Source organism: Sordaria macrospora, chromosome 2, assembly GCF_033870435.1.
Source record: "Sordaria macrospora chromosome 2, complete sequence".
NCBI lineage: Eukaryota > Fungi > Ascomycota > Sordariomycetes > Sordariales > Sordariaceae > Sordaria > Sordaria macrospora.
The window spans coordinates 5,538,017-5,558,667 of NC_089372.1; the positions used below are offsets into that span (position 1 = coordinate 5,538,017).

General features: G+C 52.4%; 6 protein-coding genes and 1 non-coding gene across 7 annotated transcripts; 5 read left to right on the forward strand and 2 right to left on the reverse strand.

Annotated features, from left to right (window-relative positions):
* The first annotated feature begins 1,883 nt into the window (after positions 1-1,883).
* On the forward strand, positions 1,884-7,156 carry SMAC4_05083 (uncharacterized protein). The gene is made up of 2 exons (XM_003346777.2): positions 1,884-3,320; positions 3,377-7,156. The coding sequence occupies exons 1-2, from the start codon at positions 2,548-2,550 to the stop codon at positions 6,807-6,809; spliced, it is 4,206 nt and encodes a 1,401-aa protein (XP_003346825.1). The 5' UTR covers positions 1,884-2,547; the 3' UTR covers positions 6,810-7,156.
* Positions 7,157-8,647: 1,491 nt separating this feature from the next.
* Positions 8,648-9,256, forward strand: SMAC4_05084 (uncharacterized protein; the record flags this gene model as incomplete). The annotated part of the gene is made up of 1 exon (XM_003346778.1): positions 8,648-9,256. One exon carries the CDS (start codon positions 8,648-8,650, stop codon positions 9,254-9,256), a length of 609 nt encoding a protein of 202 aa, XP_003346826.1.
* Positions 9,257-9,370: 114 nt separating this feature from the next.
* SMAC4_13328 lies at positions 9,371-9,497 on the reverse strand. Its single transcript has 2 exons — positions 9,461-9,497; positions 9,371-9,406 (listed from the first exon to the last, which is right to left on the reverse strand). It is a non-coding gene; the product is annotated as a tRNA-Glu (tRNA).
* A 737-nt stretch (positions 9,498-10,234) lies between these two features.
* Positions 10,235-12,474, forward strand: SMAC4_05085 (uncharacterized protein). Its single transcript, XM_003346779.2, has 3 exons — positions 10,235-10,806; positions 11,024-11,469; positions 11,693-12,474. The coding sequence occupies exons 1-3, from the start codon at positions 10,502-10,504 to the stop codon at positions 12,034-12,036; spliced, it is 1,095 nt and encodes a 364-aa protein (XP_003346827.2). The 5' UTR covers positions 10,235-10,501; the 3' UTR covers positions 12,037-12,474.
* Positions 12,475-13,505: 1,031 nt separating this feature from the next.
* SMAC4_05086 (uncharacterized protein) lies at positions 13,506-14,051 on the forward strand (the record flags this gene model as incomplete). The annotated part of the gene is made up of 1 exon (XM_003346780.1): positions 13,506-14,051. The coding sequence occupies one exon, from the start codon at positions 13,506-13,508 to the stop codon at positions 14,049-14,051; it is 546 nt and encodes a 181-aa protein (XP_003346828.1).
* Positions 14,052-14,454: 403 nt separating this feature from the next.
* On the reverse strand, positions 14,455-15,009 carry SMAC4_05087 (uncharacterized protein; the record flags this gene model as incomplete). Its single annotated transcript, XM_003346781.1, has 1 exon — positions 14,455-15,009. One exon carries the CDS (start codon positions 15,007-15,009, stop codon positions 14,455-14,457), a length of 555 nt encoding a protein of 184 aa, XP_003346829.1.
* Positions 15,010-17,273: 2,264 nt separating this feature from the next.
* Positions 17,274-19,032, forward strand: SMAC4_05088 (uncharacterized protein; the record flags this gene model as incomplete). Its single annotated transcript, XM_003346782.1, has 2 exons — positions 17,274-17,685; positions 17,744-19,032. 2 exons carry the CDS (start codon positions 17,274-17,276, stop codon positions 19,030-19,032), a joined length of 1,701 nt encoding a protein of 566 aa, XP_003346830.1.
* Between the last annotated feature and the right edge of the window lie 1,619 nt (positions 19,033-20,651).

Sequence of the window (20,651 nt, forward strand, 5' to 3'; positions counted from 1 at the left end):
TTAATGAAACTTTGACTTGTGAAAATCACGACCACTCAGTCAGGCCAGATGCGATGCCTGGACCCTGAATCGAATTGTCTGCCTTCGGAGGGTAAAGCATAAACGAAGAAGACAAAAGGAGTTTCAGGGTCCATGATATCGGCTGACTTGTCGAGCCAGTTTGAGATTGATAGCTGGGAGCATGCTGTGCCGTCCGCACAGCCAGGGTTTGGTGGTTGACTTTTTTTGTTATCGGTCCAGACTTACAAAGCTCCGAAATCTCCAAACGCCGAAAGAAATGAGTGTCAGACAGCGGCCGTCATTAGTAGTAAAAAAAATAAAAAAATGTTAACGTCAGTCCGTATGACCGATAAGCCGTCGCACGCGCCTCCCCGAAGACCGTTGACTCTTTTTAGAAGAAAGAGCGTCTCCATCAGTTATCTGTCTTGTTCCTTTTCTGTTTTCGGATGTCAATCTCATCGGGGCTTGTGAGTTCCGACATTTTTCTCTGGTCGGGTCCGATACCTACGTGTACATGTCAACTGTGACGGTCCAGGTGCTTTGCAGTGAGCCCCTTGGAAATTGCTAGTGTAGTACCGTACTCAGTTTCACCCAGAGGGCAGCTTGTACCTATCTGTATATGCCCCAAGTCCGTCCCTTTTCACTCTACTAGACGTCTCACTCAAGACCGAACTGAAAACTGATGACCATTCAGAGGTTTATTATATATTTTCCAGGTTTCATTCAAGCATCATGACCGTGGTCAAGATGGAGGGTGCCAGTCTCAAGGTACCCCGCCAACAGGATCTTCAGGCTGTAAACCCCAAAGTAGCCGTACCCGTAGCGCTAACAGAGTCCCGGCCGTCGACTCCATCCGTCCTTTAAAATTGCCCGGCAACTCAAACGCGTAAAGAAGGCGATCCTTGGCCGCTGCGAGTCCATTCGGTGTTTTCAGCTCGGGATCCTGGGATTTCCATTTGTAAAATCTTTGGTCGGTTTGCAGGAACTGACGGGAATCCCTTTTTCGTGTTGTGAAAGTCGGAGCGGGGCCGCCATTTCAGCGACTCACAGACCATCAAATGGAAGTGCTGCCGCTAACACCGACAATGAAAGTTCACCTTCAATTCATCAAAAGGTACATCGCCCAGTCATCAACCACCCAGGTAATCATGAAACCTCAAACACAGACCGCTCATCGGATTTGCCGGACAATTCATTGATCTTATGCTGACCTCCAACTGCCAGACACCGCAACCTCGTGGGTAGCCGGCGTTATGTACCACTCCTCCTCTCATAACTCCACCAGTTTGCACATTCCATCAAAGCTTCGATGGGTCGGCGAATCTCCAAAGTCTGAGCCTTGCCGCTTACTTAAGCGGAACTTTAACTGTGACGAAACTGGGGTCTGTCAGGACGTCGTCTCCTCGACCAACCGGATGTCTGAAAAAGAGCCCTCCGATTCTCCTCGATCCCACCGAGCCAGGACCAAGGGCCATCTTTTTGCTCCACTTGGTTGCAACGCCACGGCTGGATCCAGAGATCGGATCTTAGCTTTTTCATGTTACAAATCTCTGCGTTCGTCGTTGAGGCTCCCCGTCGTTTGCGATTGGAGGTCACTCTGATATTCGCAGGATTGGGTTGTCCGAGCCCCGAGCCTACACGTACAATGTCCACTCCAATTTTGTCCCAAGATCTTCATGCTTTCGGCCTCAAATGAAAAAAGTACCGCTGACACATGGATTTCAAAACATCCATCAGCAAAAGCTCCATAGCCCCGTAACTCGTGGCCGTGTCGAACTGTCGGGTCCCAACACTCGGAGCCAGATCGAGCCGGAGAAACCCTCAAAGTGGATGTTCATGTCTTTTCTTGTTCTTCACCGGTAAAAGAAAAATGACTTAGGTAAGCGGAAGACAAGGACACAAGAAGCTGGGTGACAAGCCACCCCCATGGGCATGACTGCTCCATCATTGGCCTGATTTGTCCCCGATCGTCGCTCTCGCCGCCATCATCGAAGCTTGTTAGCCAGCCCCGCCCTTTGTTATCGAACTTATCAATCTCCGTCATGGTTTCCCTGATCCACACATACACGTTCCCAACCGTCAAGGATGGCCGCAATGGATTCAGGCACACCGTGCTGTAGCTCCCCCCGAGGGCCCCATCACAACACTGCCCGTTCAGCGGTCCCCCGTCCTCACACTTCCAGAGACTATTCGTAAGCGGGCCCGGCGACATTGAAAGGAACAATCAACAAACGGCTGTTCGCCGTTAGTGAGTGCCCACCACGCAAAAGCCGAGCCCCGGCCTATTACCAACACTGTATACTAACTAACCAAGAAAGGTGTAGAAATACTCCTGGCCCCTTCATCTTTCTCTTCCCATCTTCATCTTGATCTTTTCTTGTTCAGTTCAACTATACATACATACCTTACTCTTAATACATCAACTCAACCCCTAATACCTACCGCTAACAACATCACCACCACTCCGCTTCCTGATATCAAAGACAAGTCTCACCACTGCTCGTCAAAGCGGCCGACCACCGACCTCCGGTCACCAACCCATCCGCCATGGGCGTCGAAGGCGACAGCAGCAGTGCTGCCTCTACCAGAGAGGAAAATACTGGCGACAACCGCCAATGGGGTCTCCAACACAAGGTTGAGGCCTTGAAGGAGCGCGAACAAAACTCCGGAATCCCTGCTCGTGAACTGGGTGTTACATGGAAGGACCTCACCGTCCAGGTCATCAGCTCCGACGCCGCCATCCAGGAAAACGTCCTTTCCCAGTTCAACATCCCCAAGAAGATCCAGGAAGGAAAGCAGAAGCCCCCTCTCAAGACTATCCTCGACAACAGCCATGGTTGCGTCAAGCCCGGTGAGATGTTGTTGGTCCTCGGCCGTCCCGGCTCCGGATGCACCACCCTTCTCAACCTCTTGGCCAACAAGCGCGAAGGCTACAAAGCCGTCACTGGCGATGTTCACTATGGTTCGTTGGATGCCAAGGAGGCCAACAAGTACCGCGGTCAGATCGTCATGAACAACGAGGAGGAAGTCTTCTTCCCTACCCTTACCGTCGGCCAGACCATGGACTTTGCGACCCGTCTCAACATCCCTTTCAAAATCCCTGATGGCGTTGCCTCCCCCGAAGAGTACCGCAAGGAGAACATGGACTTCCTGCTCGAGGCCATGAGCATTCCTCATACCACGGACACCAAGGTCGGAAACGAGTACGTTCGCGGTGTCTCTGGCGGTGAACGCAAGCGTGTTTCCATCATTGAATGTATGGCCTCTCGTGGTTCCGTCTTTTGCTGGGATAACTCTACCCGTGGTCTGGATGCTAGCACGTACGTACCCCCTATCTTGACCGATGACTGCCAGGATCAGACTAACACACCTCTAGTGCTCTCGAGTGGGCCAAGTGCCTCCGCGCCATGACCGATGTCATGGGTCTCTCCACCATCGTCACCCTCTACCAGGCCAGTAACGGTATCTACGATCTCTTCGACAAGGTCCTTGTTCTCGACTACGGCAAGGAGGTTTACTACGGTCCCATGAAGGAGGCCCGTCCCTTCATGGAGTCTCTTGGCTTCGAGTGCCAGGAGGGTGCCAACGTTGCCGACTACCTTACTGGTATCACTGTTCCCACCGAGAGAGTTGTTCGCCCTGGCTTCGAAAAGACCTTCCCTCGCAACGCCGATCAACTCAGAGACGTCTACCAAAAATCCGAGCTCTACCCTTGCATGGCTTCCGAGTACAGCTATCCCACATCCGAGGAGGCCAGGGAGAGGACCAAGCAGTTCGAGGAGGGTGTTGCTGTTGAAAAGGACAAGCACCTCGGAAAGAATAGCCCTTATACCGTCAGCTTCTACCAGCAGGTCAAGGCCTGTATCGCCCGCCAGTACCAGATCGTCCTTGGTGACAAGCCCACCTTCATCATCAAGCAGGGTTCCACCTTGGCCCAGGCTTTGATCGCCGGTTCCCTCTTCTACAACGCCCCTGACAACTCTGCTGGTCTCTTCGTCAAGTCCGGTGCCCTCTTCTTCTCTCTTCTCCACAACAGCTTGATGTCCATGTCTGAAGTCACAGACTCGTTCAACGGTCGCCCCGTTCTGGTCAAGCAAAAGGGCATGGGTTTCTTCCACCCTGCCGCTTTCTGCCTTGCCCAGGTTGCTGCCGATATCCCCGTCATCATTCTGCAGGTTACTGTCTGGTCTATCGTCCTGTACTTCATGGTTGCCCTGACCATGGACGCCGGTGCTTGGTTTACCTACTGGATCATTCTCATCGCTGCCACCATGACCATGACTGCCTTCTTCAGAGCCATTGGTGCCGCCTTCAGGACCTTCGATGCCGCCTCCAAGGTGTCCGGTTTCATGATCTCCGCTCTCATCATGTACAACGGTTACATGATTCAGAAGCCCAAGATGCACCCTTGGTTCGGCTGGATCTACTGGATCAACCCCATGGCTTACGCCTTCGATGCTCTCTTGTCCAACGAGTTCCACGGTACCACCATTCCCTGCGTCGGCGTCAACCTGGTCCCCAACGGCCCTGGCTACACCGACCTCGAGCATCAGTCTTGCGCTGGTGTTGGTGGTGCTATCCAGGGCGAGAACGTCGTCTATGGTGACAACTATCTCAAGTCTCTTTCCTACAGTCACTCTCACGTCTGGAGAAACTTTGGTATCCTCTGGGCTTGGTGGGCTCTCTTTGTCGGCATCACCATCGTCGCGACTACCAAGTGGCGTCCCCTTTCCGAGGGCGGTCCTTCCCTGCTGATCCCCCGTGAGAAGGCCAAGCACGTCAAGGCTATCCAGAACATCGACGAGGAGAAGGCCGGTGCTAGCAGCAGCGGTGAGGAGACTGTCTACGACAAGGAGGCCAGCGCTGGTGAGGCTAAGGACTCCGACAGGGACTTGGTTCGCAACACCTCGGTCTTCACCTGGAAGGACCTCACCTACACCGTCAAGACTCCCTCTGGTGACCGTGTTCTCTTGGATAACGTTCAGGGTTGGGTTAAGCCTGGCATGTTGGGAGCCTTGATGGGTTCTTCGGGTGCCGGAAAGACCACTCTTCTCGATGTTTTGGCCCAGCGCAAGACCGAAGGTACCATCAAGGGCTCCATCCTTGTCGACGGTCGTCCTCTCCCTGTTTCCTTCCAACGTTCTGCCGGTTACTGCGAGCAGCTTGATGTCCACGAGCCCTACTCCACTGTCCGTGAGGCCCTTGAGTTCTCCGCTCTCCTTCGTCAGCCCCGTGAGGTTCCCCGTGAGGAGAAGCTCAAGTACGTCGATACCATCATTGATCTCCTGGAGCTCCACGATCTTGCCGATACCCTTATCGGTCGCGTCGGTGCCGGTCTCTCCGTCGAACAGCGCAAGCGTGTTACCATTGGTGTCGAGTTGGTCGCCAAGCCCAGCATTCTCATCTTCTTGGACGAGCCTACTTCCGGTCTCGATGGCCAGTCCGCCTACAACACCGTTCGTTTCCTCCGCAAGCTTGCCGATGTTGGCCAAGCCGTTCTCGTCACCATCCACCAGCCTTCCCAGCAGCTCTTCGCCCAGTTCGACACCCTCTTGCTTCTCGCCAAGGGCGGCAAGACCGTCTACTTTGGTGAAATCGGCGACAACGCCCAGACGGTCAAGGACTACTTCGCCAAGTACGGCGCCCCCTGCCCCGAGGAGACCAACCCGGCCGAGCACATGATCGACGTCGTCTCCGGCTCTCTCTCCAAGGGCAAGGACTGGAACCAAGTCTGGCTCGAGTCACCGGAGCACAAGTCCGTGACCGAGGAACTCGACCAGATCATCAACGAAGCCGCCTCCAAGCCTCCCGGCACTCAAGACGACGGCCACGAGTTCGCCACCCCCCTGTGGGAACAGCTCAAGATCGTGTCCAACCGCAACAACATCTCGCTCTACCGCAACATCGACTACATCAACAACAAGTTCGCGCTGCACATCGGCTCGGCCTTGTTCAACGGCTTCTCCTTCTGGATGATCGGCGACCGCGTTTCCGATCTGCAGATGCGTCTCTTTACCATCTTCAACTTCATCTTCGTCGCGCCCGGCGTCATCGCCCAGCTTCAGCCCTTATTCATCGAGCGCCGCCAGATCTTCGAAGCCCGCGAGAAGAAATCCAAGATGTATTCCTGGATCGCCTTCGTAACCGGTCTCGTCGTCTCCGAAATCCCGTACCTCTGCGTCTGCGCCGTCCTCTATTTCGTCTGCTGGTACTACACCACGGGCGCGCCCTCAGCCTCCACGCGTGCCGGCGGCACGTTTTTCGTCATGCTCATGTACGAGTTCGTGTACACGGGCATCGGGCAGTTCATCGCGGCGTACGCGCCCAACGCCATCTTTGCCGCGCTTGCCAATCCTTTCGTGATCGGTATCCTCGTCTCCTTCTGCGGTGTCCTGGTGCCCTATCAGCAGATCCAGGTCTTCTGGCGCTACTGGATCTACTACCTCAACCCCTTCAACTACCTCATGGGTAGCATGTTGACGTTCAACCTCTGGGGCAAAGAAATCGAATGTCATGAAAGGGAGTTTGCCGTGTTTAACCCCCCCAATGGAACTACCTGCGCCCAGTATCTGAAGGATTACATGATGGGCATGGGACGCGCGACGAACCTCATTAATCCTGAGGCCACGCAGGGGTGCAGGGTTTGTCAGTATACTACGGGATCTGACTACTTGCAGACGATTAACCTGAAGAGTTATAGTTATGCGTGGAGGGATGCGGGTATCGTGGTCATTTTCGTGGCGAGCAGTTATGCGATGGTTTATGGGTTGATGAAGTTGAGGACCAAGACTAGTAAGAAGGCTGAGTAAGTCTTCTTAGTCTTGGGCTTGTTGGGATATGGGGGAGGGAAGAGGTGGTGGATGATGGTTGAGGAACATGAAGGGGGAGGAGAAGAGAGTGAGTGAGTGCGTTGAACGAAGAGAAGTCATCGGTTAAGATACCCACGGTAGTTAATGATGTACGGATGTACGGAAGAATGGAGGAGCATCGGTAAAGACGGGAGGCATGTCGGTATGAGCGCCATGTCCAATCTGGGGGCGGGAGGGGATAAAAGGGAGGACATAGCATCTGCTTTGAACTTAAACACTTGCATCACAGCGTCAGCATCATATAGATAGACAGCACTCACACTTAACTTTCTTGGATAGATATTTCTGGTTGTAATAAGCATTGGATACAATTTTCGCTTCATTCTTTTTCTTGTTTCCAGATGTTTTTCAGGTTGGTTATCGTCTTCTGAGAACTACAAAGGACGGCAAAGGTTCGTTGGTGCTGATGTATCTTCCAGGTTGTCTAGTACTGCTTGCTAACTTCCGATGGTTTGTTATTCGCAATTTGTTGCTTGGCTGTTGGGCACGGCACTTGGTGTCTTCTTGTCTTTGAGGTTCTCGCAAGGGGCACGGCTAGGTGAGTGTAAATCGTTGGCCGTTGGGTCGTCGAGATAAAGACGATGGACTGCGGCACGGGTTGGAAGCTTGGGACTAACGGAGCCGCCAACAGAGCCGCCTCAATACCGCAAGTGCACTCAAAATGCGAACCAACACCAGAGCCGGGCATACATCAGCCGCCCGCCATATAAAAAGAACGGAATGAAGTTAATAGTACCGGTAAACGCAGGTCCAAAACGGCACGCATTTAATGGTCGGGGGATGCAGTGCAATGCAATGTGGTTGGACTGCAGTGGCCCGTGCCTGTGGGCGTGCAGACAACACGAAGCCTCTGTCGAACCTCCCGTTTCTTGGCCGACCAGCCCGACCTCCGGTCATGTTTTTCCACTTGCCTTCTACAACAAGCAGTTCGATCATCTTCCATGTCTGTCACAACTTTCGCAAGACATCCGATCCAATGTTGGCCGTTCTGCGTCCGACTTGGCGCTTATATCGATACCAACAAACTGGAGCGAGTTCTTTCCCCTTGAGTTTCATGTTCTTACCGGTCAGGCACGTTCAGCACCTCTCCGGGTTTGAAACGTCCCGTCTTCTTTGACCTCTCGCCAGAAAGATGTAAACCGGATAAGAGACGTAAAGTCCACTTGATCGCCGAAATCTTCCGATGACCGACCTTGGATGGCAGGTGTGTGACACCATCAAGGCACTTTAAACTGTCTGGATTTGGGCGGATCAACTGGTACCTATGCACCAACGGACCAACGTGGACAGGCAAGCCCATGCTACCGATACCTTGCAAAGACCAAAGCCTTCCTAGGGCGCTTACGGACGACAATGTCCAGTTCCAGGCTGAGAAAGCGCGTGAAAGACGACCACCATGGATTTAAAACCAGGAAGCCTCGCCTGAACGATGCATGCCTCTAGCGACTTGTTATGCTATGTACCTCCGAGTCATCAGTCAGCCCATTGTTACCACCTTCATCGAAGAAAGCTACACCTCTAGACGCTACCGCTATTCTTGGTGTACAGAGCTAGCATCTTGTCGTAAGCACTTCCATATATCGCCATCTCCCTTCTTGCTACCTTCCCGTTCTGATGGTTTTATCTCTTACTGATCAAGGACGTACATCTACCTATAGGCACGGCTTCCATCCGATCTCTCGAACTACAACAAAGATTATCCTGCGTTAGACATCCTACAATCCTTGCCCCAACTCCAAGTGGCTATCGCGAAGACCAACATCCGCTGAAAAGTCACGATGTGCGAACTTTTCGGGGACTACTATCGGGGGTGTCGATGCTTGATTGGGAAAACCAGACTCTGCGCTGAAGTTCTAGGCGTGAAACCCCTACCACCTCAGGATAAAAACTACAAGCCGGGACTGCTAGAAGTCTGCAAGAACGTCGATAATACCCGCTTGGTGATTCACTCGGACTGCCCAACAAACCCCGACCTGATATGCAAGCGCGGCACCCACATTTCGCCTTCCATCACGCCGCTGGCTACGTCCAAATCCTTCTCGAAGTTTAAAGGTCGCCTCAACATCAACAAAAAGAAGAGCGAGGAACCTGCTGCCCCTACCTCAATAGGATACGTATATCAGCCTGAACACACCTTGACAAAGGACCAAAAGGCAGCTCAATCCAAAGTGGTTGACCATGAGGTGAATGTGATCAACCAGAAACTCCAAAAAGATTTCCCCGACCCAAAGAAGAGGAGAGAGTACAGACCCACGTACTTGGCGGCCTATCACCCAACGGGTCAACTTGCTACCAAGGTAAACAGTCAGAACAAGAACACTTATGGCCTTTGCGAGTGCGACTACAACGACGCGTCTTCGGTTATGGTGGACTTTGACTCCGAATAATCAAGGATGATGGCTGGCACATATCTGTCGTGTGTGACTTCAACCGCGATGGACTCTCAAAGCACCACCACGAGACAAAAAAAGAGAAAGAAACAAGAAATACAAAAAAAAGAATGCGCGGTCCGGAATTCGAACACGGGAATTTTCACTGTCAGACTGGCGTCCCAGCCCGCAACGGACACCGTAGCTGCTCGAAGTGCTATTTGAAGAGCGAACGCGTTGACCACTACGCCAACTGCGCTTTTGTTTGTTTGTTGGAAGGAGGTCTGTGAACCTGATAGATTTACCTCCCGTTCTGGTACTGATGGTACTGTTGGTGCTGCTGGTACTGGCAATTACGATACATTCTCGTCCGCAAGAAAAAACGCATTTGAATGTCTCCAATTGTTGTGCCAGCTGGACTTTTCACCACTGTCTCTTGTTAGTCTTCTTTGCAGTTCGTCTCATACATGTTTCGTCTCATTCTTCTTTATTTCTAGCAACCCTTTCGGTTCTCTGAGAGGAGTTGACCACAGAAGCACACGAAACTTTCAAGTTGTCAACGGAGTCACCAGCAAATCATGGCACCGACTGTCCAACCCCGGCTCATTTCAAAGGCTACCCCGTGACGGAAAGAACGAACAAGAAGCCAGTGACAGTTCCAAACTGAGCTGAGGGGTACCTCTACTTCTATGGTCGGGAGGCAGCAGAGGAATCTCGCTGAAGTTGTAGTGCCCTTTGCGGCCCGTGCCCACTCCAGCCTTCTGACCTCCCGTCTGCTCTGAAAGAAAGAAAGATGGAAGGCACGTCTCGCTACTCGACGCGTCACTCTCCAGGGCTAGAAACCTGCCCTCCCTCTCCCTCACCTCGCCCTGTCACCTGTCTTTACGGGTTTGGTTTCGCAGGCTGCCCTCCTCCTGTTCACTTTTTTGTCTCCTGTTCACTGTTTTGTCTCCTGTTCATCCGCCCAGCCTTTTTTTTTTTTTTTTTTCCTTTTCCTTCCCTGCCACGCAACGCTCGATCATATTTCCACCCACAAACCATTCTCCCAAAACAAAGATGGCCTCCTTCACTAGGTACTAGCTTCTCATGAGTAAGTTCTCTTGTCTCTTTTTCTCGTATTCTTCTCCTCGTTTTCCTGTCCAGCAGTGAAGGCGAGATGGCAGCAAACTGACACCATCCGCCCTCCCACCAGAGCTGGAGCTTGGAGGTACCGCCGTCGCTAGCCTGACGGCACCCCTCAAATTCAATTTGAGGCTGTTGTCAATGGCGCTCGGGAGTTTGATCGCGCTGGCGACCACATTGTCGAGTACTCAGTTCCAAGGCTCCTATGGATCTCGCCAGGGTGCGTTGTTGCCAAGGAGTAAGTGCACCTATGGTCGTCATAGCTGTTGGCTGTCGCTCCAGTCATCGGCACCGCCGCTAATTGTCTTGATAACTCCAGTGCTCCCCTTTGCCACTCTGCTATTTTTCTCGACAAGCTCAGTCCCCGTCTCACCTCCAGTTCAGGTTAGCCTCTTTGGAGATGAACTGCTGGAGACAGGAGATTTGCAAAGTTTCAATATCACCAGGTGAGCAAACACAGGGGCATTAACCCACGTCCCAGCCCTTGGTCATCATGACCGGGCAATCAGCACACTCCAACTCCCTTTAGTCTCAATGAAAACACACGCTGACTTGTTTGACATCAACACAAGCGCACCGCTTTCTCAGATTCCCGTTTATCTGGTCTCGGCTCGCACACCATTTACAAAACGCAACCTTCAATTCCATCACTTATTCTGGCAGCCAACGACGCCGCGTGGTGTGCACTCAGCTTCCTTCCTCGACAGCCACTCCGCTTTGGGAGCTGGTGAAAGTACTCCACCGGAATAAATCTCGCGTCGCCTTCAACATCCGGGGTCCTGGCATTGTCCAGAAGCCGAATCCAGCGACTGATCATGTCGGTACTGGTGCGGCCACGACCAAGCCACCTCAAGCTACGGGCCACATCATGCTCGACAGCATCCCGATCTGGACGCGATTAATCCCCCGGATTGGGACATACAACACCCAGGATTCGCTGGTGGTCACCGGTCCAACTACTAGTCTGGCCCTCACTGACAATGCTTGTTGGTGTCGCCCCCAAGAAGGCTATCAAGCTGACTGTCGCTCCTCGACCGTGAGCTTCATTACTACACCCCGCGCCATGACGGACAGCCTGGTCTTCAGGTGCCTGTCCAGCAGGCCGCCCAGTACATGGCCAGTCCGTTTTACTCTCCGTGAAGGAGTTTGTTAGTTTTCTCTGATTTTGTTCCTTTTCTCTCGGTGGCTGTCGCCAGCCATGAATTGGAAGCATCCTCGGAAGAGAGGCATCACGTGTTTCACAAGAAACATCGAGATTGCACCCTCCTGGCTACCAAATGCCAATGCCAACAACCACCAGGACACCATAGAGACCCTTGTTCCCGGTATGAGGGCCCTCATTGACCGCTCCGTTGACTATGGCGTCAAGGATACCTATTGTCATTGGCAGCAAGCCTTTCTTCCGGAAGCCCGCGGTCGAAAAGGCAGCTTGTGTCGACGCGCAGAGCTACGCCGGTTACATCGCATTTGGCAAGGAGACCAACTCTCCTCAGCGCCATCTCCAACAATGTCTTCCCAGTGGGTCTGCTGCCAGTGCACGGTCCGCGGCAGAAACGGCGGCCACTGCGACCGGGTGCTTCATCGAGAACCTTATTCGCGTGAGGCCGAGGAAGCAGCCCATCCATGAGCCCAAGCTCATCGAGTTCAACAACGAACCGTCACCTTGGACAACATGAGCTTTGATGAACCACTCCATGATGTGTTGAACCTGACATCTGCGTCTAGGCCCTCGGTCTTCTGGGTTTCTTGCGAGGCCAGTACCTACATTAGAACTCTTTGCGTCCATCTTGGTCTCCTTCTCGGAGCGCCTTGGTGTCGGCTCTCACATGCAGGAGCTCCGTCGTGTCCACTCCGGCAGCATGCCGCAGCGATCTCCTCTGTTGCTACTCCCTACCTTGCCAGTTACCCAGCTGGATAGCATGTCTCTCTTGGCGCGGATACTGCTATGCTAATGATAAGGATGAGCATATCATTCCGCTCGTCTTTGGCTGGAACGGTGCTGAGGTGGCTCGTGCTGTCAACGTTGACTCCCCGGCAGACCGTAGGAAGCCACGCGATAACAATACTCCATAAACTGGAACTTGGTTTCCTTTGCAGGTTACCGCGGGAGGTGCTTAGGCCGCTGGCCAGAGCAGTCTTTCTAGCCGGCTGGTAGATAATTGGAACATCTAGACCTGAATCCATTCACTTACCACATATTCCTTTTTCATCCTTTTGTTTGTGGTGCTTTTCTTGTTTGATATTGATGTGATGTATGTACTCCTGGGCCAAAGACGTGTTGGTCTCCCTGTTATTTTCTTGTGTCCTCGTGCGAGTGTCTTGTTGGATTGTCTCTGGCCCTTGGGTGAATATGCCTCTATGCTGTAGTTGCTGTTGCTGATGTACTCCGGACAAAATCTATGGCAACGGCTCAGATGAAACACGTTGCAGTCTTCGGCTTTGCCGTAAAAAATTACTATTTCTCCCTTGTTCATGAGCTGGTGAGCTTGGGTAAGCCAAGTGTGCTTAAGTGACCCGGCAGCTCATGTGATGATGGTAGAAATGACGAAGATTGCCCGATAGTGCTGATCAAGGAAAGCACAATTCGAACTGTTGTTGAGATTCCCTACCTCCTTCCGCCGCTGTATCAACGAAGGAGAGGCCGTCACCTACCTACCGTAGGTACCTATCGAGGAAAGTGCGAGGAATTTTTCAGGAAAAGTTTCACTTGCTCTTTCCCCCAGGATTTTATTCCTGTGTATGGCTGCAGTGACGTTCGAGAATCGAACAGGACTCAAGCTGTACAAAACTTGGAGATGCGCTACAGGGTCAAAACGATGCAATCACTCCTCCCATCGTGCATTTACGCCAGCGGCATTCAAGGACTCCTTTTTCTTCCCACACAATCTACGAATATCTCTATAAACATCAGCACAGTCTCAGCGTAAGGCTCAGGTAGGTACCTCTAGGTCTTTGTCTCCATCATCTACCTCGTGTGCTCCGACTGATGATGATGCGCAACAACAGGTCTACAAGCATCGCTTATTTCATCAGTCAACAACACAACTTCCCATCACCAGCGAAATACTTCACCTATATCTAGCTGGGCATTCTTCGTTACTAGGTTTCCACCGTCTGGCCACCTCACCCACTTCCTCGAGCAACAATGTGCCAAGGCTACATCGAAACCCATCCATGCTCCCACGACCAGTACCGCATCACATGGTGCGAATTCGAAAAAGCTCGCATCCGGGTGATCGTCTGGTACATGATGCGTCTTCACGCGCGTACCTTGCCATCCATGTCTGGCCCGGTCCACGTCCACAACATGTACTACTCGCTGCTCGATGCCGACGCTAATCCCCTGATCGGATACGTGGCCCGATATAATTTCGCGAGAAGCCCAGAGCTCGTCTGTCGGATCCTGACCCCGTTCAACATCCGGACGGAAACTTCGCAGGTTGTCTGCGACGCGTGTGCTCGTATGCATCGCGTGCGGGGCTTGAGGGCCTCTGGACGTGGACATTTGGTTGAGAACGATGAGGAAGTGCGGCGTCTGGACGAGGAGGTGTTCTGGGAAGGGGATACCTCTGTGCAAGGCGGGAGGCCGGTGTGGCCTTTGGAGCCGGAGTTCCCTACTTGGAGGGATGTAGTTGAGGGCCGGACGCTCTTTGCTTTTAGAGGTCTTCACTTTCCTGGTAGAGGTAATTAGGGACCTAGGGTAGTCAGGGGTATCTTTAATGTTTACGAGGGCCGAGGGGAATTTCATCTTGCGTGTGGTTGTTTGATGGTGCGATAATATTTGGTAGAAAGCAATGTTTATTACCTCTCCAAATTTCCAATCCACATCTCATCCGGTGCTGCCCTCCATGGGTACATGTAGTACTCATATATCTGCCCTCCATTATTTGACCGTTGCACCTCAATGGGTCTCTCCAAGTCCAGCTTGAAGTTACCTCGCACCATGTGCATTGCCCTCCAACGACTGACTCAACGCGGACTCTAGCTCCAACTTGAAGATACCGGTACCTAGGTCCAACCACCTAGGGTAAATCTCCAGAGCACAGCCTGGCTCCTTCGAACAGCACCTGATGGCACTCCTCGAGCCAGCTCCATTAGCCCCCCAGAAGAATTCGATATTGCGTGCCCTCCACATTCTCCTCCTCCAGGTGCAGGTCACCAACTATGCCCTCCATATGCTCGTGGCCTTCTCCATCAAAAACGTACTTCCTCCGGTGGATGTAGTAGTAGCTTCGCGGCGTCCAGTCCAAATCCTTGCGTTTTCCCAAGTTGAGCGGTACTTCCACAACAACCGCGTCGTGAACAATCTTCTGGCCCTCATGGTCCGGGTGTTGTGGGTCGGCTTTAGCCTTGACTAAAGCTTTGCATGCTGGACAAGCACCAGTCTCAAACGTGGTGACATCGCGAGACCGATCGAAAGAGTCGTCACAGGATTTATGCGCGTCCCACTCCTCAGATCTGGGATTTTTGAGGAAGGCAACGACCTTCGGCTTGTGCTTCGCAATGGCGCCCTCACTGCTCAGGTAGCTATCGTCGTCCCGCTCCTTGCCCTTCTCTTGGGGACCTTGAAATAGCAGCGAGCGGCAGGGCACTACCCACTCGTGCATGCAAGCACAATGTGCGTATCGTCGGATGCTGGTGTTGCACATGATTTGATTGGTGTTGTTCTAAACGGTGGCGGATAGGTATGATGGGAGGTAGTCGCGTGAGATGGTAATGTGAGACGAGCTCCCTTCCACAGATCAGGAGTGAACTTGTGGGTGTTCTGTTGCAATGTGCTGGAACTTGAGCGAACCTGGAGGAATCTCAATAACAACTCGGCAAACAGCTGGATGGATTGTGTATACCTAGGTATCGAAGGAGTAACAGATGGATGGGGGTTTGATGAGATGAGCGACGCGACCTGAATATAGCTCATGGAAGCGTTTCTATGTGCTCGACTCCGTGGCTTGTCTTGTTCATCGTTTTTCCACATCTCTGACCCAGAGACACATCCTCAAAGTAGGTAGCTTCCTTTGTTGACTGGTAGGAAATACGGGTAGTTGGGGCGGTGTTGACTTTCGAAGCAGTTGACACGCTTTCCGGTTGACAGAGGGCGGCATTGTCAACACCGGTCTCTAACAGCGTTTGCGTTCAGTGATGATAAGATGTGAGCTGAGGCGAATTCGTCGTTGGAGGAAACACCAATCACATTTTATGCTTGCCGCCCGGAGCCGTATTTATGCCTTTTTTATTCTTCAAGTTGACGGCAGTCTTGTTGTTTCCATCGCGGCCCGTTGGATCCAATATAGGTCCAACGCCCAACGGCCCGCGTCGATGGCTCATGGCGCATGCCCCTGACAAAGCAAACACACCCACCCAACAACCAACACAACACAAAAACATGTAATGCCGTACAATCTACATACCTTCAAAGACGGAAAAGGATGGTATGATGTAATATCATCATGTGCTTTTCTTGCTCGCAGCTGAGTAGACTGTTTTGCACATTTTCCCGTGGTCCGTCTTTGCGGTTTCGTGTCGCATCTTTTTTCCGCATACATCACAGCCCTCACCCGGTCACTTGGTAAAATATTGGTTACATCGAAGACCAGTTGCACATGGCAGGTCATCAGGCTGCAGTGGATGGTGTTCGGAAGCTGTCAGCCTGCAATGCTGATCGTGATCGACATGTGCATGAAACTGGCGGCCATGGCCTGTCATTGGGTTCTTGGGTCAGGACTCGTCGTCGAGAAGACTGGCTTTTCTCACGGTGGGAGTTCTTCCCCCGGATCCGCAGTTGGATTTTGAGAACGAGTGTGGAAGGATAGAACGACCATCGAACAGAACTCATACCTTGGCAGGAGCTTCGAGCTTTGCAAATCTCCTGAGTGTCTGCAGAACCGACAGGAGGCAGAGAAAAACCGTTAAGGCATTGCATGCATGACGAATCTCGGAAAGCGCAGTCCAGCCTAATCGCAACCTCCACCATTCGCAACACCACCAAGAATCACGACATCTAGATCTTCTACTTATTCCTTACGACACTTATACCCTCGTTGGTCTAGTCTTGGCTAACCGAACTTGGTGGAGCTGATTAGCGCAATTCGTCTGCGGTTCCTGCAGCCATTTTCAACCGTTGCGTTTTGGCGACAGCACCATCTCGTACGCGAAGCACGTCATCAATCCAGCACGACGCCCCGCCCTAGCCCATCGCCGTCGACCACTTTCAGCTTTCAACACCCAAGCAAAACTGCCTGACTGGCGACCGTAAACACCAACTAGTACCCGATGGGCAAAACGACCTGTTCGAGAATAGCCTTGAAATTTTCCGCCTTCGGCATCACGCAATAACTGCCCCGGAGGATTTCCACTTGGGATTCTGAGAGGATAACCGCCTATCAGGTACTTCCACTCCCCGTTTATGCCAGCAACATTCGGGACATTATTACTCGATGGGTCTAGAACATCATGTTTAAAGGCTGACCTTTTCTATGACAGACGCGCAATCTGTCAACCAAGTCCGGAGAGCAATACTCGTCCGTGATGGCGCCATCTGGCGACACGCCATCACCATTCCCAACGCGGGACCAACAGCCGCTGAACCTACGCGAGAGATCGACATGACGCAAGATCATCCTCAATTGTCAACATGAAATCTTCCGAGTTGCTGCCGATTCGCTTTGCGACCACGCCAGACCCGCCATCCAACGGTATTCCTTATAACTCGCGTCACTGTAAAATGTTGATGTCGCCATGTCGTGGAATCCCGCGGAGATACCCTTGAACACCACACCAAGCCGCAGCCAAGTCTCGTCCCTTGCGCCTTTGTAGACGCCAATCTCGAAAGACTGCCACCCTCTTCAGGTAGCTCGACTCCCTATTCGTTACCGGCTCATCGATCGCGAGAAGCCTCCCGGCCCGTGCCGCAGCCATGGCCGACTTCCAAGACGAAAAGAAGGCGGTCTCTTCCATCGATACCCCTTCCTCTGGATCCCTGAACGATGTCAAGGGTGTTTCCTCGCCGGCCCGTTCCGCCTCTTTTTCCCACGTCTCTATCTCTGAAGAACTCAGCGGCAAGAAAGACGAGTACGGCTCGACCCCTGATCACGTCTTTAGTGTCCCCGCAATTGCTGCGCATTGGGCTGAGGTCTATGAGCGCGCCGGGTACGAGAACCGTCACCGATTCGACCCGTCGTTCCAATGGGACGCCTCAGAGGAGCGCAAGCTTGTGCGCAAGATCGACTTCAGGATCATGTTTTGGGCTTGGATCATGTTCTGCAGCTTGGACTTGCATCGGAAGAACATCAACCGAGCTATCAGCGATGACATGTTGCCGGAATTGGGTATGTCCTTCATGATTAGTCCCTTCCTGGTCACCGAGTTAGTACTGACACGACCCAGGAATGAACACAAACGACTTCAACTATGGTCAAACCATTTTCCTCGCTACCTTCTTACTGGCTGAGCTTCCCTCCGGCCTCGTGGCCAAGAGGCTTGGTGCCGACCGCTTTATTCCCATGCAAATCGTATCTTGGTCCATCTTGTCGGGTGCCCAAGTCTGGATCACCAACAGAGCCCATTTCTATGTCATCAAGGCACTTATGGGTGTTGCCATGGGTGGTTTCATCCCTGACATTGTCCTCTGGTTGACCTACTTTTACAAGTCGAACGAGCTGCCCCTCCGTCTGGCTTTCTTCTGGACTGCTCTGTCGACCGTCAACATCGTTGGTTCTCTGATGGCCGCCGGGATTTTGCAGATGCGTGGTATCAATGGCTGGAGTGGTTGGCAGTGGCTGTTCCTGATCGAAGCCCTGATCTCCCTCATCGTCGGTATCTTCGCTTTTGTTCTCATGCCCCCGGGTCCTTGCCAGACCAAGTCCTGGTTCCGCGGAAAGAACGGCTGGTTCTCTGATCGCGAGGAATACATCATTGTCAACCGTCTGCTGCGCGACGATCCCTCCAAGGGCGACATGAACAACCGCGAGGGCGTCTCGGCCAAAGGCTTGCTCCTGGCAATCAAGGAATGGGAGATGTGGCCGCTCTATATTGTCGGCTTGTTTGCTTACATTCCTCCTGGACCTGCCGGCAACTACCTCAGTCTGATTCTCCGCACTGACGGCTTCAGCGTGTTCCAAGCCAACCTCCTCACCATTCCCGCCTACTTCCTCTTTGCCTGTAACTTGGTCATTCTGTCTTGGGTTTCCAAGCGGTGCAAAGAGCGTGCACTCATCTCCTCCATTTCGCAATGGTGGATGCTTCCCTTTCTCGCAGCCATCGTCGCCCTGCCCAACTCCGGCGTCTGGGTCCGCTACGCTCTTCTCACCGGCGTCTTGTCGTATCCATACTGCCACGCCATATTGGTGTCTTGGAACGCCCAGAACAGCAACAGCGTGCGTACGAGGGCGGTTTCCGCGGCGTTGTACAACATGTTTGTGCAGGCTGGCAATATTGTTTATGATAACATCTACCGCGAGGACGACAAGCCGTTGTACAAGAGGGGGAACAAGGTGTTGCTGGCAATTGTTTGCTTGAATGTTGTGCTGTTTTATCTGACTAAGGCGTTTTATATGTGGAGGAATAAGCTGAAGGAGGAGAAGTGGAATGCGATGACGCCCGAGGAGCAGCAGGTATATCTGTTGACTACGAAGGATGAGGGGCCGAAGAGGTTGGATTTTAGGTTTGCTCACTGAGCGGGATTTGTTGTTCGTTGGATTGACTTTGGATGTTGCAAATGTTAAAAGAGGGAAGATGCAAGGCAAGATGCTGGTTTTAACGGGACAGCATTGATGATAATAATGATACCCATGATATGACAAAAGGGGGAAGATAGAGGTTAGACAGTGCAGAGATGACAATGAACGTACGATACAAAGATCCTTTTGCACTATAAAGCTCAACTGAATGTTTGTGATATTGCCGGCGGGAGTCACTGGAAGTGTCAAGAAATGGAAGAAGCGCCGCAGGAAACCAACTTACCAAGCACCAAGCTAGCTCCAGCATGCATCCTTACCTATCTTGAAAGGTGCCTCTGAGGCTGCACTAAAGGACGGTCCGTCCTTTGTTGTCAAGTGACAATGGGGCACCTCGGCGGTGAATCGCTTGCCCGTTACCAGACACTCATGGTCTAGGAGGTCATCCTCGCTCCCTTTTACACACCTGCTACCCTCCGATATTCCAGACTCAAGTAACTTTTCCGGTCTGATCGAAAGAATGGCGCTTCTGCTGCGGACATCGCAGGTCGCTTCTGCATCTTCTGCATATTTCCCAGAAGACACTGCAGCAACCTGCATGCACGGCAACGCAGCCTCAAATTTGCTGACATGGATCGAAGGATCTTCTAGGGATGCGAGCCTTGCGCATCCAGATCTCACGGCCTACAGAGTACGAGCAAACAGCCACCCACACTTGGGAAACGCCATCACTCCTTCGGGGGCCTCAAAGTCTTCCGTTTCAACAGTCTCTACGGACTTCACCGCCATGCCATCCATATACACCGAAGAAGTAATCAGGAGGGTCGAGGTAATGACCATCCAGGCAAGGCAGGAAGTAGCTACTGCCGCAAATGCTGCCCAAAGTCGCCACCGGAATACCTACCTACCACCGTCCGAGACCGGGGCCGACTCCGAGCCAGAGATGCTACCCGACTGCCCATTTAACGTACGAACGTAACGACTTCGCCTTCGCCCGCATAGGACAAGAAGCTGTCGCGCAGGGAAGGGCTAAAAGCCAAGTGGTACGGTACGGTGGAGGAGCTTAAATACCTTCCTCTAGAATACCTCTACATATATAGAGGTAGGAGAACATATCGTAGCGAAAAGAAAAAAAGAGGGGGGTGGATAGTGTTTGGGCTTGGGCGGTACCAGCCCGGATTGGAACTCGACTGGAAGCTAGGTTCCGAAGTTCGAAAAGGAGGAATAGGAAGATCAAATGTCGAGGATGAAGGCAGGAGATACACAGTCGAAGCTGGAGAGCGGAGGCATCTCAGACATTGCAGCTCAGGATGCTGGCAAGACTCCTTCGGTCCGACGAGTATTAGTCTGTGTGTGCCTCAACAATACCTAGGTACCTGTAAGGTACCCCTGCCAGGAGGAGAGCGCAACTGGAATGTGGGCTAAGCTGTGCTCCGTCCATGTCTTTGCCAACCAAGCTGAGTGGCCCTTATGCCATTTTCGACAATAAAGAAAGGGGCACCGCTTAGCACCTCGGTTTTGATTTGATGTTGGTGCTGGGAATCAAGGTAGAAGCCATCTACATTCTAAGCTCATTGCCAGAAGTACTGACAACCGGAGGCGTTTCTTTGCTAAGTAGG